This window comes from Electrophorus electricus, chromosome 15 (genome assembly GCF_041902795.1).
Source record: "Electrophorus electricus isolate QZ-2024a chromosome 15, ASM4190279v1, whole genome shotgun sequence".
Lineage (NCBI taxonomy): Eukaryota > Metazoa > Chordata > Actinopteri > Gymnotiformes > Gymnotidae > Electrophorus > Electrophorus electricus.
This window is the reverse complement of record NC_137511.1, coordinates 4,949,657-4,965,803: the sequence shown is the minus strand read 5'-3', so window position 1 is coordinate 4,965,803 and position 16,147 is coordinate 4,949,657. Positions and strand designations below refer to the sequence as shown.

The 16,147-nt window shown below is 39.4% G+C and overlaps 2 protein-coding genes across 9 annotated transcripts; one reads left to right on the top strand and one right to left on the bottom strand.

Annotated features, from left to right (window-relative positions):
- Positions 1-607: 607 nt before the first annotated feature.
- nfe2l1b (nfe2 like bZIP transcription factor 1b) lies at positions 608-8,602 on the bottom strand. 7 transcript variants are annotated; one of them, XM_027020632.3, is made up of 7 exons: positions 8,419-8,599; positions 8,080-8,156; positions 6,779-7,635; positions 5,729-5,956; positions 4,661-4,750; positions 4,367-4,525; positions 608-4,221 (listed from the first exon to the last, which is right to left on the bottom strand). In XM_027020632.3, exons 3-7 carry the CDS (start codon positions 7,328-7,330, stop codon positions 2,845-2,847), a joined length of 2,406 nt encoding a protein of 801 aa, XP_026876433.2. In that variant the 5' UTR covers positions 7,331-7,635; positions 8,080-8,156; positions 8,419-8,599; the 3' UTR covers positions 608-2,844. The 7 variants fall into 7 exon arrangements, with proteins under 7 accessions (XP_026876433.2, XP_026876434.2, XP_026876435.2 ...); XM_027020633.3 differs by lacking the exon at positions 8,080-8,156 and having other exon boundaries at positions 8,525-8,602; XM_027020634.3 differs by having other exon boundaries at positions 7,974-8,599.
- A 3,429-nt stretch (positions 8,603-12,031) lies between these two features.
- Positions 12,032-15,830, top strand: si:ch211-194k22.8 (uncharacterized). Of its 2 annotated transcripts, none has more exons than XM_027020651.3 (7): positions 12,032-12,530; positions 12,648-12,746; positions 13,290-13,349; positions 13,435-13,540; positions 13,774-14,015; positions 14,267-14,453; positions 14,766-15,830. In XM_027020651.3, exons 1-7 carry the CDS (start codon positions 12,444-12,446, stop codon positions 14,957-14,959), a joined length of 975 nt encoding a protein of 324 aa, XP_026876452.2. In that variant the 5' UTR covers positions 12,032-12,443; the 3' UTR covers positions 14,960-15,830. The 2 variants fall into 2 exon arrangements, with proteins under 2 accessions (XP_026876452.2, XP_026876451.2); XM_027020650.3 differs by having other exon boundaries at positions 13,432-13,540.
- Positions 15,831-16,147: the final 317 nt, after the last annotated feature.

Genomic DNA, 16,147 nt, shown 5'->3' with positions numbered 1-16,147 from the left:
GAAGCAAATGTGGGAAGATTTTGTAGATGATGATTTTGCTGAACTATCCTCTTACATTTTAATGTGTAATTGCCAGTTCTCTGAATTATGTAATTATTGTGCAACCTTGACAGTTTGTTTTATATAAAACCACTTTTGTTAGTTTAATAAAAGTAGGATTGATGTACTCATTCTTGTTTTAGTTCTTTTGCCAGTAAAATATTCTTTGGATGTTTATCTTTTTGTACTGCTGCATGATAAATTCTTACTAGTCTGTATTTAGGATGGTTGTCAAATGGCTTTTCAAAACAGGTCAAATTGCTCCATATGTCTTGTACATGTTCATCCTTGTGCATTTTCATAAAAAGTAAAAGGCATAAAAGAAGCAAGTCTTACCCCAAGATGTTTCACAAGGCAAGGCTTCTCCGTTAATTAGATACCTCATACAAGATCAGTGTACCTTATACCACAGCTCCTATTCAATGTTTGCTTAAAATATCTGACTGGAGGAAACTCACTTTTTGAAATGCCCCTAGACCTTTAAGACACTAAGTAGTTAGACCATGTTTATTTCTGCTGTCATGAAGCATGCATTATATGACAGACCTAATAAGTACAAGGCAAAAGATCACTGTTGAAAATAAAAAAGTTTATTAATTAACAAAGGGAACAATTCCAGATTGCCAGCAAATCTTTCAAAGAAAACTAAAAGAAAAAGAACTTCAAAGCAAGTGTAGGAGCTCAAACAGGACAAAATATTTTTTAAATCAATACAATTAACATATTTACAAAACAAGACAAACAAAAACAAAAAAAAAACAAAACAGTGCCTGACTACTAGTAGTGATAGCACAAGACCAGGAATTTGAAATACATAGCTGTGACCTAAATAGTTTAAGCACGATTTCCATGCCTGATAATTTTATTTAAATAATGCATTTTGTTTTGATTTTATCTAGTCAAAACCTATTTATCTTAAAGTTGTTTCTTTCTTGTCAAGTTTTAGTGAATAAGTGACATTTTTCCTCTGCGTATTGCACTTTGCATCAAACCAGACATGGAGAGGGCTGCATGGCTATATGTGGACAGTGTAAATGTGAGCAGTGGGAACCAGTAGGAGGGAATGAACTATGGAGATGTACATATTTGATGGAGCAATAAGCATTCTTATTAGGTGCTGAAGCCTCCCCATGTAAAGAGATTATAATTCACAATTATGCAAGTCTCGGATAGTTCTAGAATTTTTTATGCATTTACACATGATCCAGTTCAATTGTGTTACCTGATAAGCAGCTTTTAGCTCTCCAGGTGACCCCAAGAACTAAACAGGAAAAATGGTAGTGTTCTGAATTAGTTAAAAGGTGACATTACATATGTAAAAGAAAACAAATGCTTACAAAAAGTGACAGAGGTTCACTTCACACATTTACATGACATCAGTCCAAATTATTTGACGCAGATAATACAGAACCGTGCTCTAAATTATGTGAGCTAATCCTTCTAACTATGCTTCAGAGTATGAGTATCTTGATCATGGTCCTTATCATAATCAAACAAAAAGAGCATCTAAAAAACTGTAAAATTAATCACAGTAACAGAAAGTTTTGTAGCTAGCTCTGGTTACCTTAGCAACACTAACCTGGTAATGAGCCAGAAATTAACTAAAGAGACAACTCAAGTTGAAGTTCTGCTTAACTCTGTACAGTTTTGTCTTTTTTTTAAAACATTTTTTGCAGGATGGCCATTACCCAGTTGTGGTAAGCAACGTAACACTCTTGATAGAATTCAGACCTACATACCACGCATCTTATTCAAAGGTTTATGCACATGGGAGGTGACCATGAAAAGAACGGAGGGCATCTTCACCCTCAAGCCTGCAGACAAGGAAGGACTGGTAAAGACAGAGCTTATAGCTAAGCTACAGAGTTGATTTCCAGCATTGAAGCTGATTTTTATGTAATGCAGTGTGCATCCTTGCTCAATAATCTGTATCTCACACTTTCCTTCTAGTCTTAAGGATAAATTCACACTCATTCTTTACCACTTGGATTGTTCCACTTTCATAGTTCCATGGCTGTTGGCATGTAACATCCATAGAAACCCTGCTGGGTTTTGTTTATAAATATCCAATGAAATTTTTGTTTGCTTACTTTTGTGTATGTGTATGCAACACATTGGTTAAGGTACACCAAGTGATCATGACGGAATTGTGAACAACAGAAATGCACAACACAACCTTTGGTTAGTATTGGCATGCTTCTTTCCACCTTTGGTTTCTCGGCACCTCAGACGCTCTTGTTCTACACTTACAATCTCTTTTTCACCATCTTCAGAAAGAAGTGCATTCTTCTTTGGCAACACAGGATTGCCAGCAGGGTGTGCTAGCACACCACAGGCCAATAGGAAAGATTCCAACAGCCTTTCCAAGGTGATGATTCACAAGCCTGTATTTAATTTTCTTTTCAGGACCTTGGTTGAAATTAAAGTCCATCCAGATTAGGAATTTGTCAGTGTCCTCGATAGTGGCACTTTGCCTCCTTCACTCATTTTAGACTCTACCAGTTCACCCAATCCTATTCTTTGTTCATTCTGTTCATACTCCAAGTAAAAGAATGAATAATCAGCACTTTAAAAAGCACTTCTGCTTCAAACTTGTTTTCTGGAGAAAACTTCTGAACCAAAGAAAGAAAAAGGAAGAAAACCTAATGCAGGAACACTAACTGAGAGTGCAATTTTCTTTTCTTTGCTAGAATCTTCTCAAAGAAAAAAAGGACATTTTTCTTCCACCCTTTAAAAATCTTTTGTTTTTTTCTTTTTATTGGTGGTAGGGCCTTTGCAACTTAAGACAGAAGCAGATCGAGCTTCTCACTTCTTTTTGTCCTTCTGTTTTTTGTCAGGCTTGCGGCCTTGCTCTGCAGTCATACTCCGAGGCATGATGAGGATGCTGCCGTCAGTGCCGTACTGCAGGGAGTACTCGCCTGCAGGGTACGGTCTGCCTTCTTCATCTCGTAGCTGGCTGAGGACTTCCTGATAAAGGCTCTGTACCTTCTGCTTCATCTGTCTGATGGAGCGCAGGAACTCCATCTTCTCCTTCAGCAGCCGGGCCTTGTCACGCCGCAGGTCTTGCACACCTTGCTCCAGGTTGATGATGGTGTCCAGCTTTCGCTTGCGGCAGTTCTGTGCCGCCATCTTGTTTTTGCCCCTCCTGCGGATGTCACGGATGAGGGACAGTTGGGCCTCGCTGAGATGGTGCTTGGACAGGAGCTCGTTGAACTCCTCAACAGGCAAGTTCACAATTTTGTCATTGGAAAACGGGATCTTCATGGCCCTGGCCCGGCGCTCGTCACGACTCGACTGCTTGTCGATGAAATCTCTTGGTGGCTGGAGCTTCGCTTGCTGCAGTTGCTTGTCTCTCTCCTTTTTAGCGCAGGGTCCTAGCAGCTGAGAATGCTCAGGGTAGGACGATGCTAGTGGCAGATTGTACGTGTGGTTGTGATTAACACTCTCCATCTGTAGCAAGCCATGGAAATGAGAGGGATCTTGGTAGCTCATGCGGCACAGCTTGCTGTACTCTGGCTGGTAGCCTCCAACAGCTCCCTCCTCGGCTTCAGCCGCTGCTGCTTCAGAATCGGTGCTGTAGCCCACCGCCCCCTCCTCTGAAAAAGTGGCAGAGGTGGAAGACGAGGAGGCAGTTGAGGAACAGGATGTCTCAGAATTGCTGGGAGACACTGGGCTGTGGCCAGAGTCCAAAGAAAGGCCCGAGTCTGAATCAAGCTCATCTTCCAGTTGAGAGGCCTGGGCCTGGCTGAATCCTTCTTCCATGGCCAGGTCAAGAAGACTGATTTCATCCAACATAGACTCCTCCAGCAGGCTGGTGAATGGGTCAGGCAATACAGAGACGGAGGTGAGGTTGCTTGTACTGTTCAGGAGGGGTGGGAGGAAGAGCCCTGTAAGGTTAGTGACTCCAAATGTTGAGTTGATGTTAGACGAATTGCTGGAGGCGAGCCTAAGCAAGGCAGACCGCTGCCCCACAGAGGGATCTAGATCTGGGTTGAAAAGGGCAGGGACGTCTTGGCTGCAGCTTGGGAGGGAAGCCTGGTGGAGGCTCACATCCTGGTTGATGAGACCGGATCGTGGAAGACCAAAACTTGCCATTGTGCCTGATTCAGTGGTATTAGCACCAGTGTTATTCTGGTTATTGTTAATAATGGTGTTTTCTGTTGTATTATTCACCTCCATGTCCTGGAAAAAGAGTGACAATTATTGAGAGATGGATGAAGCATGATTCTTGGTGATTTAATATAAATTATACGTCATGTTTATTTTTTTTTTTAAAAGAAGGAAAAAAAAAAAAAGCGATCCAGAGAGAGATGAAGATAGTACAAACCTGCAATTCCATGATAGCCATAATGTCTTGCCATTGCTGTTCTAGATCCAGAGGAGCATCAGATTGGGGTGGAGGGGCTGTCAGGGGAAGCCCCTGAGATGTTGAAGGAACATCTTCAATTGGACCTCTCAGCTGAGGGGTTGAATCTGTAGTCTGGAACTAATGGAGAATGGAAAAGAGAACGTATAAATGTAACGCATCATTTTCTTGAAAAATTGTAACTGTAACTATACATTGTCAAAATGATTTGAGCTGGATGATGTGACTTGATTGTGTATCTAATGAAGGAGGTACCTCTGATTCATTTCCAAAAGGGAATGTGGCCTCCAGAAGCCTCAAGCATTCTTGCAGTGACATTGAGGTCTGTGCTCCAAGGCTGGATAGCTAGTCACAGATAACAGAGAAGTCAATGCATCGGCAAGGTCAAACTGCAGTTACAGCAGATAATAATCTACATTCCCAATAACATTAGAGTCCTTTCCACCAACACCCAAACTCCTACATATTAAATTGACCAATTAATGGAAAATTGGAATTCTCTCAATTCTTTCTGTAAATCATGCGTGTTAAAATGGACAGAAAGGATAGCCGTGGACCGAGTAATGCACTGGCATATTTTTGCTACTTATTTTGAACCTCTGCTTCCCCTGTGAAAATTAAAAACATGAAAACATTTTTATACATTTGATTTGTTGCCGTTCTGGTGAATATATATGTATATTCATTCTTCTGGTTTATTTGCATTCCTATTTTTATGATTATTCTGCCTCCCCTCGGGTTGGCTCAAGTGTTACTATTTTAAAAAATGTACAGAAAACCTAACAAAAATGCCCACAGGATTTGAGAGTCTGTAGTAAATACATATGTCTGTCTTTTCTCTAACTATACCCCCTTTTGTATATGTTCCATCTTACATATTCATAAATATATTTTAGAATGACAGACTGATGAGATCTAACTGAATGTTTTCTGAGACCTACCACTTTGACATTAAAACCATGAAATGCTGTTTATCTCAGTGCATAAAGCTATATTACACCATATATTTAACACCAATCACAATATTTGTACCAGAAATGTTGTTCTTTGGCTTTTCAGACAATTCTGAACTTCTGCGATTAACCCTCATATACTGAAAACATACTAACATTTAGAAGCTCTCACAGATCTGTTATGGATTTAAGGTTTTGTTGTAGAACATTCACTGAGAATGAGGTCTTAGTCTTAATTTGGCCCCACGCTAAAATACTATTACTACAATGAGTAATAGTAGTAGTAAGAACACAGTCAGTCATAATCACTTAACTCTACATGCAAGTCAATACTACTTTGCTTTTCAGCAAACCTTAGACTTGCTGTTACCTGCTCAGGTATGCTCTCTCCAGTCTCCCCATCCACAAGAGTCAGGCTCTGACCTTCCTGTAGATTAATGCCATTTCTCCAGTCTTCCTCTTGTGCACTTGCCTCCTCATTCTCCTCACTGGGTTTCTCTGCCTCACCATCCTTCTGTCTGCTGCTGTAGTTAAACACTTCCCGTCCAGCCCCGAGGTCAATATCCTGCCTCCAAAGAATATCTATAAGGTCTATGTCCTAGAGAAAACATACATGACAGAGTTAAGAATGTAACTCTAAACTCTGCAGGGAAAAAAACCCCAAAAAAACATTAACATGAAATGTTTTGCACATAAAGGCCACAATATTATTGTGATGTTAAAAGTGTGCATGACCTTCCAGTAAAGGGCAAGCCAATTTAGAAATTAAGGCTTGGAAATAAAATGGTGCATGTTGTCAAAGTATTATTAGTTTCCGTGTGGACCTTGAACACTTTTAATATTGTGGCATCACCTAATCGCTGTCCATTCCTGGTTTTTGATCCTCTACGGCAACAAACTGACCTAAATTCTGTGAATGGATTAGTATTAGCTCTGATGCCCTCTAGATATTTTTCAGCTGTTTTAGCTAAAAATAAAATACTAAACACCCTTAAGTTTCATTATGATTAAGTCAGAGCTGTCAGATGTAAATGTTCTTTTCTTTTCTGAAAATGTTGTTTTGTAAACATCAGGTTTACTCAAGTTGCACAGCATCAATTTGCCTTTTTTTTTTGAAGATGACTCTCACACAGATATTCTTCACTGCATACTGTGATCAAAATCTAAGAAAATACGGTGACACACTCAGACAACATTCCTAGTCTTACATTTCAAGGTATAAAAGAAAAACTAGATACACACATCCCCCACAGTGGGAAACAACAGTAGTAGCCACACCCTTTCCCAGGCAGTGTCAAAATGCAGCTAAATTATTGCAAGAGTAATGAGGACTTTTGAGACACCAACACCCAATAATATTTTTAAAAAGAATACTGACTAATATCAAGGGAACTTAATAAACCATGACTGAATACGGTACCTCTTTAGAAAGATCATCACTGCCCTCTCTGTCCTCTTGTTCCTGGCTGATCTCAGGGGCCACAGCACCCAAACTGTCCTCTCCACTAAGGCTGTAGGTCGTCTCAGAAGCACTGCCGGCCCCTCTCATGGCAGAGGCTTCGGGGTTGTTCACGTCCTCCAGGCTGCCCCCATTGTCCAGGGCAATGCTGGGACTGGACTGACTGGTTGCAGACACCACAGTCTCAGGGTCACGGTGCACCAGCCAAGCACTCAGCTCAGTAGTAGGCACACGCAGGTGATCCAGAGAATGCACCTGGTTCAGCAGCTGACGAATGGCAAAGAAATGGTCCAGGTCCACACTTTTTGGATGGATTCCATAGCCGTCCAGGGTGTTACGGAGGTTGTGGAACTGGGTCTGGGTGTAGGCTGAGCTAGGGCCCAGGATAATTTCACGTAGTGGGGGAAGCTGACTGTTTAAGTAGGAGTCCACGTCCACCCGCACCCCGATGAGACTCAAGAGGATAGTGAACTGAATCAGACCCTCTGTGAAGTACTTTTTCAGGTAAAGCATTTCTTTGCAAAGGAAACAAAAATGAAAGTTAAAAAAAAACAAAAACAAAAATCTAAACACAAACAAGGGTCAGGCCGGAACACTTGTAGTCTGTGTTTTGTATAATACATAAAATTAGTAAAAATGTAAATAAAACAGAAAAATATTGGTCTCTTTTCACACAGACATTGGCTTGATACAAAAGGGAGACAAAAATGAAGAAAAAAATAATGACGGCTCCCCTGTCCTCGGCAAATGTCTATTCTGTTAAAAAGACACTTAGTTCCACCATTTAGGCTTCAAGCACTCCTCGGAGCTTCTCCAATCTGCACAGAAAATATAAAATAATTAGCATAACATCCCAGATCCACCACCACAGTGAGTTATGCTCAAAGTATCCACATAAAGGTGGTCTGAAGTCAACGCGAAGTTATATAGCTAGCTAATAAGCTGTTCAGCTACACAGCCCGCCGCACCAGCAACGTTAATGCCCTCTCCTTAGCCCATCTGCCGACTAACCTACTACTCAGCAGAACAGAACAGTAAATGTATAAATGTGCACTGTGGATGTAAGACAGACCAGCAATCGATTTCTGTTTAACATCAGCTAAACAGAAGCCTGTCCACTATTTCAAAAATACAAGGGACGAATTATTTGCCTTACATCCAGGAAGTGTTCTCTCATACTTCCGCCATAAGCGTTCAGCAGCGGCGTTAGCAACAAGTGGCGCAGCAGTGACTGGCGGGTTTAAGAGCCACTCACAGCCTACCTCGAAACCCCGGACGCGCTTGTTACTCACACCTCTGCCAATGGGAGCGTTTCGGAGGCGGGCTTTAGATGATTCTACTGGGAATTAATAATAAATGAAAACAACTTCTACAATAACAATAAATGTGTATATAACTTTTAAGGACACACGCAGGACTTGCTTCTTCTAAACCGGCAAAGGCACTTACAACACCACTGTGACATAAATCAGACGTTCGCAGTCAACAATGACCTACTAGTTAGCAGCTTCCACAGCTAGCAGCTAGCTAACCCTTAGCTATGTGCCTAACAGTATGGCTAGCCGGCTAACATTCTGGTCTGAACCTGTTTTCATACTTACGTATGAAGACTTTACTGATTAAAAAAGCTCTAAATGCCTTGACGCTGGTCACTGGCCATTTCCAATGATTACTTAATTGAAAAAGCAACTTGTTTCAGTAGATTACCCTAAAGTTTTCATAGCCCACTCGTTGCATGGCCCACCATGACTTGCAAAATTTCCCCTTTGCCGACAAGTTCCCTGACAGACCGGCACGTTTTGACAGAGCGCATGCGTAGAATATTCCAGGGCGCAGGTCTAAACGGGATCATTCATCAGAAAAAAATACGCACAAGCTCACCGTATCCGCCCCCTCGTGTGAAAATGTTTTGGTCTCGTGTTCTCAGCTTGCAGCATCGGGAAAAAAGTTTAAAAAGTTATTTGTCTTTTTTTAAGTTGAAAAGTTAACCAATTTGCCAGTCTGTCAAATTCCTGATGGAGGCGTTTAAGACTGAAGTTTCAAAAGTTCTTTTCCCAAAATATGTGCAAATAAATAACGCATTTAAATTACAATTAATGGATACAGACGATTGTAAACAAACAAAGTAAATAAACAAATGCATAATACATAATTTAAGCCATTTAAAATAGCATGCAATTAATGTCACATATCCGATGAATGGATATTTAACAGACCACTCTGCCTAACGGTTACACTAACAAATATATAAACATTCCAGCCTATGCGGCTTTATACACTCATATCAGCCATTTACAAATTTAGTGTCACTGCTGCATTCAGAATGGTCCACTAGCCAAATAATATTTGGTCAGCTGTGTTTCTAAGGTCAAAAACTGACAAGTGAGAACCAAGGCACAAGATAATCCCCAAATTTTGCATGGCAACAGACAGGTTACAGTATGTATAGTGCCATCTAAATGTTTGGATTCACTTGATTACATTTTTATATAACCTTAAAGACATTCTGATCTAAAGAAATATGTTTAAATTTGTTTACAAGGTAAATAGTGAAATTGTGAACGTTTATACTTCTGTTTGAATTTATTTTTAATTTAATTTTATTGTATTCTGGGGGTAGGGGGGGGGGGGTTTGTTTTTTGTTTTTTTGGTAAATTCCTTTCCAAAATTTTCTTTTGGAAACTATGCTCCCCATTAGAAGTTTAATGTTTTCAAGACTGCTGTCAGAGCATCCCAGGTGACCACATCAAAAATATACACACGTCATCATTGATTCTGATTTGATGTCTTTATGATTATTCTAAAATGAGGAAAATAGCAAAGAAAGGTGTGAGCAAACATTTGACTCATATTGATCAACATTTTTTGACTGGGCTGGGACATTAATGATTTGGCGAATCAACGATAGAAGACAATAATTTGTCACAAGCTGTGTAATGCATGTCTCTCCACATTGTCTAATAAGCATTTCAGTGATTGGAAAGGCCTGAACTGCTTGATCAAAGGAATGAAAGTCACCTACAATGTGCCTTGACAGTTAAATGCAATGCACACGTAAATGTTCCTAGGCACATGTTCTTAGGCACATGTCTGTGCGTAAGAGAACTTTATTCACCAGATGCAGTACTCAGAAGTGGCCTGCAGGGTACGGTATTTCCTGATTGGGGCTTTAAATGATTAGGCTAAAGCTAATGAGTGTATGTGTGTGTGTGTGTGTGTGTACATATATATATATATATATATATATATATATATATATATATATATATATATATATATATATATGAAATACTGTGACTGAAAGGTTCCTGTAGTAAGTAATCTCGTAACGTCACATTGAGGACTGTGTGGGTAGTTGAGAGAACATACTGCTTATTATTTTCACAGCAACTCTTATTTAACCTACTGTGAATTTAACCTACTGTAAATTTAACCTACTGTAAATTGTACAACTTTATAATTGTACAAGTTATATAAAACTCACAGACATCAGATTTACCTTTGGTTTTCTCTGTATCTGTTAAAAAGGATTTAGTATAATGTCTCCCTGTGAGTATTTGTTATAGCAACTTAGATTATTTGGCAGTCCAGTTTGGTTTGATTGCATCTAAGCAATGCTGAAAGACATATTTCTTTATTGAGCCACATGCTCACACTGGCTTGATGCATATATGACACACTTCAGTCTAAACAGTCCTACACAAAATATGTAAGGCTGTAGACTGTATTGATCTGTATCTTTAGCTCAGCCTTTTCTAACATCAGACAGTGAGTATGCTATCAGTCCAACCACACTATATAGAGTTCAAACTTAAGTAGAGAGAGAGTAGAGCAGCGAGGGAGATACAGGAGGGGGGAGATAATGGGATGGATGGATGAGGCATTACAGGCCCTAGCCAGATGCGTCTGGGAGTGCTGTCCTCTGACCTTGGCATGTTCAGAGACACACTGTACCATGGTATGAAACATAGATTACAGAAATTCCGAGAAACAGACTTAAAAAACAGACATAAAAACTATGAGAAATGATCATACATGGGTCAGCTTGACATCAAAGTCGATAATTAGAATAATTAACAAAAGCAAATAATAGAGGGCATATGAATTCCTTTAGTTCAGTTGTATAAATTCTAATAGAGAAAGCAAGGTTAGTAAAACTGTCCTCTTACCCTTCTGCAAAAAGCTATTTATACAAAATTCTAAACAGTCATATCTTCATGTAGCATACTCAGCTGAGTTTAGATCATAGCTACAAAGGATATCATTGGTTTAAGTAGTGTACAATGGCGTATGATGATGATAAGGACAATGATGGAGAGAACACTCCAATTTCAACAACATTATGCCAGAAGGATCCAATAAGTCATTTCAGCTATTCTGGAGTCTGGGCCAATGAGACAACCAATAATGAGGAGGAATCAAGTCCTGAAGAATGCTCTTGAAGTTGTTGCTGGGGTCAGCAATACTAGTGCAACACTTGGGGATTATAAAGTCAACTGGATAAGAACTAGTCTAATGAAAGTCATCTTTGCAAATTCATCATCTTGTCAGGGCAACTGTGATATTACCAAGAGTGAGTGATGCATCATTAATTAGTTGATCTACCTGTTTCATGACATCATCTGATGGAATCGGGGCTATTGCTTTAATTTAGTTTAAGGTGGTCCTTCACTCACACTCATCAAGTTGTTGTTCATGGTTATTTAATGAGCACTGAAGCCTTTCAATTTTTTTTTCAGAGTACCTGAAGTGGCTGTTTTGTGTGTTTTTTTTTACACTCATCAATTAACATAGCAGTTTTACCATTATTTTCTGAGGATTTAAACTCCTAATACTGGAACTCCAAATACTGGTTCAACTGGTATCCAGTTGTGATACAAGTTTCTTGGCAAGATATTCTAGGATGGTTCATTAGTTGAACAGACAACAGTTAAAATTTCAGGATGCAATTAAGGTTTTGCATTATTAACGATTATTAATAATATTCATATGTTATGGGCTAAAGCCGTTAAAGTGTAATTTATCTCACTTCCAATATATCTGAAAGGAGTACAGAGTGATCTTGACATTCAGTGGGACATATATGAGTAGGCCTGCATCTCCCACTAATTATTTTGTTGACGCCCTGAGGCTTTTCGAGTTCATATTTATGACGAATCTAACTTACCCAACATGCAGACAAAAGTGCCTGTAAACGTATGCCGCGAGAAATGGATGAAATACGTCTAGAAACACACGTCACTGGTACTTTAAAGCGCATATTAAATATTTTGCAAATCATATCGACAGTAAAATCATATTCACATCCTGTTGATCACCGAGGATCTCCCACAAGCTGTTAAAAGAGATGGACCCGAGGTTTTGCCACGTTACGCTACGGTGCATTTGCTCAAATGTGTCCCCTGTAATTTCTCGGTTTGAGCGAAGCGCTGTTTTTCCATGGATCTTCGAAGTGTTTGAACTAAAGTAGAATAATCGCGAGCAACATAGTTTTCTATGAAAGATCGGTATTTTAATTCTGTATAAATCAAAGAAAGGAGCAGTTCGTTTTTGGTGAGGGGGAGCGTTCTGCATTATGCAGAAGGGGCACAGTTTCTCTGAGCGCAAATAAAATAATGGGAGAGAAATGAGAAAGAAAACAAAAGCGAAGCGAATTCTTGACTACGAAAATGAAGAGGACGAGGAAGAAGAACAAAAACTGGATGAATTCTATGTAAGATATAAATGAAACGTTTTAAGTGTTTATGACACCTCTTATTTGTTTGTTGCTATTATTGGAATATCCATCTGAAAATAATAATTAGAATCACACCAATCGACTGTCCAACAGCACGGTCTGCAGAAACGAAGAAAACAAATGTATCCTGCCAAAGAGCGAACAGAGGAAAATTCATCAGCAGCTACGGGTCTCCAGAAGTTGGATATAAGGGTTTGGGCTTTTTTTTTTACTAATATGTGTTTATTTTTTTTTTTATTTTAGGAAAATTTGACCAATTGAAATGAACGACTGAATCACACTTTTACGATCTTAGAGGTCCATAAGCCTGACAAGCAAGTAATCTTTTACAGATAATTTATTGTTCGCTCTTGTACTTTCTTGCACACAAAAAAACAATGCAATGATATCCAACACCAGTGGTGTGAGGCAGGGCAGGCAGCCATGCCTGTTCGCTAATGGAGAACAATAGGGTAAAGCATGGTACAGAGTGCATCATTTACACAGCTTATCAACAGCCTATTACAAAATTATTATTATTATTATCATGTTCTGTCATAATTCTGTTGTTATGCAGGCGTTTGAAAAACTGCCGCGACTTGAAAAGTTACTTTTTAAAGTTTTATTTTTTAATGTCACTTTTTTTTCAATGTACTTTAGAACTTGGTGCCGTCGTTCGGTGTCCGCAATGTTTCTAGCGACGTTTTTTTGTTTTTTTTTTTTTAAATTCGGTGCTCTGTCATGTACTTCTGTTAGGGGTTTGAGTTCGACCGCTCTCCTGCAGACAACTTTAATGACAGTCACACTACTTCCGAGGTAAGAGAGCACAGGTGCGCCCAGCATTTTGCACATCTGATTGGTGACATTATGGGGAGACCTGTGCTATGCTGTGTTCTAGCAGGAGGCTGACTATTTGCAGTCTTATTCGAAGATGGAACTAATTGCCATGGTCCTATGCATGCAGAGGGAAATGGAGAGCTTGAAGGAACAACTTAGGTGCCTTACAGGTCACATGATTTCGTTTCTTTCCTTTTCTTCTCTTTTTTGATGTATAAAGTGGTTCATGATTTGGTATGAAAACTCATTTCTCCCTTTTCAGTACTAAAGGTTAATGTAGCTTATAGTATGATTTAAAGTTATATTCAACATCACAAGCCTTCAAGGCACATTTCAAGATGCACTCCATGCATACGTCACAAAAATGTCTAACATTTCTTTTCTTGCTTGATTTTAACACCAGCATGTGGAAAACTGGCCAAAAACCTAGAGACTCTGATCGAGAAGACCCAGATCTGGCCTGATGGGGAAAAGACGACCTCGCTCCCTCTCTCCCCAAGCACCATGAGAGTCCCTGTGGAAATGGATGCTTTGATGCCATCTATGCTGTGTGTCCCAAATGTAATGAATGGGCAGTGGGTCAAGCAGGAGATTGTTGCACAAAAATCTAAGGAGTCCTCCCACAGGGACGGACTCTTCACAGAGGTACCTCAATTATTCAATTTAATGCCTTAACAACAACAACAACAACAATACTACTACTACTACAACTAATAATAATAATAATGTTATTATTCTTCTTATTATTATTATTGGTAGTAGTAGTAGTAGTAGTAGTAGTAGTAGTAGTACATGGTTCACTATCAGCTAAGGGTTGCACTCTTTTAATCTATATTGTTGACTATTTAAATTAGATATATTCTTCATAGTAGAAAAAAGACATTGTATTATTTCAGTTCATTACTCCTGAGCTTTTGGAGAGATGTAACACAGGCACCACTGCCCAGAAGCTGACCAATGATCTGCTTCGTGGACTCTATGAAAGAGACTGCCTAGCCTCTCACTCAATCTCTGGGGTTGTGTACAACAAGAGGGGTCAACCCAAGCCTGCCCTACCCACTGAGGAAGTCCAGGCCATTCTGAGTAAGTAACTCTCTGGAATTAGGCTCCAGGATGGCTCAAATATTTAGGGTCACAGAGTAGCTGGATCACATCAGCTCTGTCTATATAGTTGTGTTCAGTATGATGTAAAAGATAAATGAACACTCCTACTCTGAAGTTTGAATATATAAATTAGCAATCGTTTTGCAATTAAATATGAAAATAGAAAACTTTGATAATTTGATAGTTTTGAGAATGCCTTGTTTACACCTGCCTGGGAACACTGGTCATTAAATCATCATTTAGATTATGCAAATTCATTGTTATCCATGTCTGGATACAACTGTCTTACAGGAACTGTCCAGTATTTCTTTCCGGGGAAGACTGATGCAGAGATTAAGGGCTACATTAGACAGAAACTGCAAAATGAAGCAAAACGATTAAGGAAAAGACCTCCACTCTCTAGTTCAGAGTCTGGAGCTCTCAGTCTACCTTGCCCAAGATCAAGTCCTCAGTTGGATTCGATTGGACAAAAGTCTAATGTTTGATTAGTAGTCATCAGTTTTTGTGTTGTCTGATGAACTAGCCTTATTCAGTGTTAAATATGATCAAGAGATCAAAGGTTCCTGACTCAACAAAATTGATGAGTGTTTATATCATGTCATATTTGGATGGTCTTCAAGAATGTCACGATCATTTGCAATAGTTGTTTGGCTACTGATTGTTTTGACAGCATTGACATCAAATGCCAATAAAACTTTGAATTAGTTCAAATGTTGCATTTGCTAAGATCTTCAAATATTAAGAGCACAGTTAGTAAGATTATATGAATAATGTGTCTTTAAACATTTGATTTTTTAAATGTTTTGTATTTAATAAATATGTAGTAGCTACACTGCACAATGTCAGAAGGTGTGAACATTATTTTCATTGTATTTTAAATGTATTTCTTACTCTATTATGGTCTCTATGACTCAAATGTAGCTTTATGTATGGAATCTTTTGTTATTAAATCATGAAAAAGCAATCACATTTGCTGTATCAGGATTTGTATTTTTATGTATTTGTGTTGTGCAGGCCTATGTGCCCTTAATTATGACTGCATGAATGTGTATGAAAGAGAAATTGGGTGTATTAGTGTGTTAAAACCCCTGTGAATGTGGGCTATGGAGAACAATGTGAGCTGCATGTGGAGAGCTGGTGAGATGGAGGTAATCAATGACTGAGCGACACAAGCAGAGTGACAACAGCAGGGGTGCTGGGCCAGTTGTCTTGGCAACCCCACTCTTCTGGGCCACAGCAGTCTGGGTCTTACCCTGGCCAGTGCTTCTGAGCATCTGCCCACTGCAGGGACAAGGGGAATTGCAGCAAACAAATAAAGGATGAAAGGCAGGAGGAAAGATGTTTGGAGGACCTGAAAGAAACTGGGTCCCTCATTAAATTAAGTTAATTTGTGAAAAGCATGAGAACACTGTTGAGGTAGGCTTTTTGATTAATATTTGTCACTTTATCTTATTATTCAGCTCCTGTCCACTGGGACACAAATTGCTTGCAAAGGCTGCTTTTGAGGGTTGTGTGTCTAAGTCTGGCCTGATGGTTAGCCCAGACAATCACAGGACAGAGCACATCCCCTCTGCTTATCATAAACCTCATCCGGGGGGGGGGGGAGACAAAGAAAGGGGACAGACGTGTATGTGTGTGTGAAGCTAGAGGGATAAATTCCAGACGACAGAATT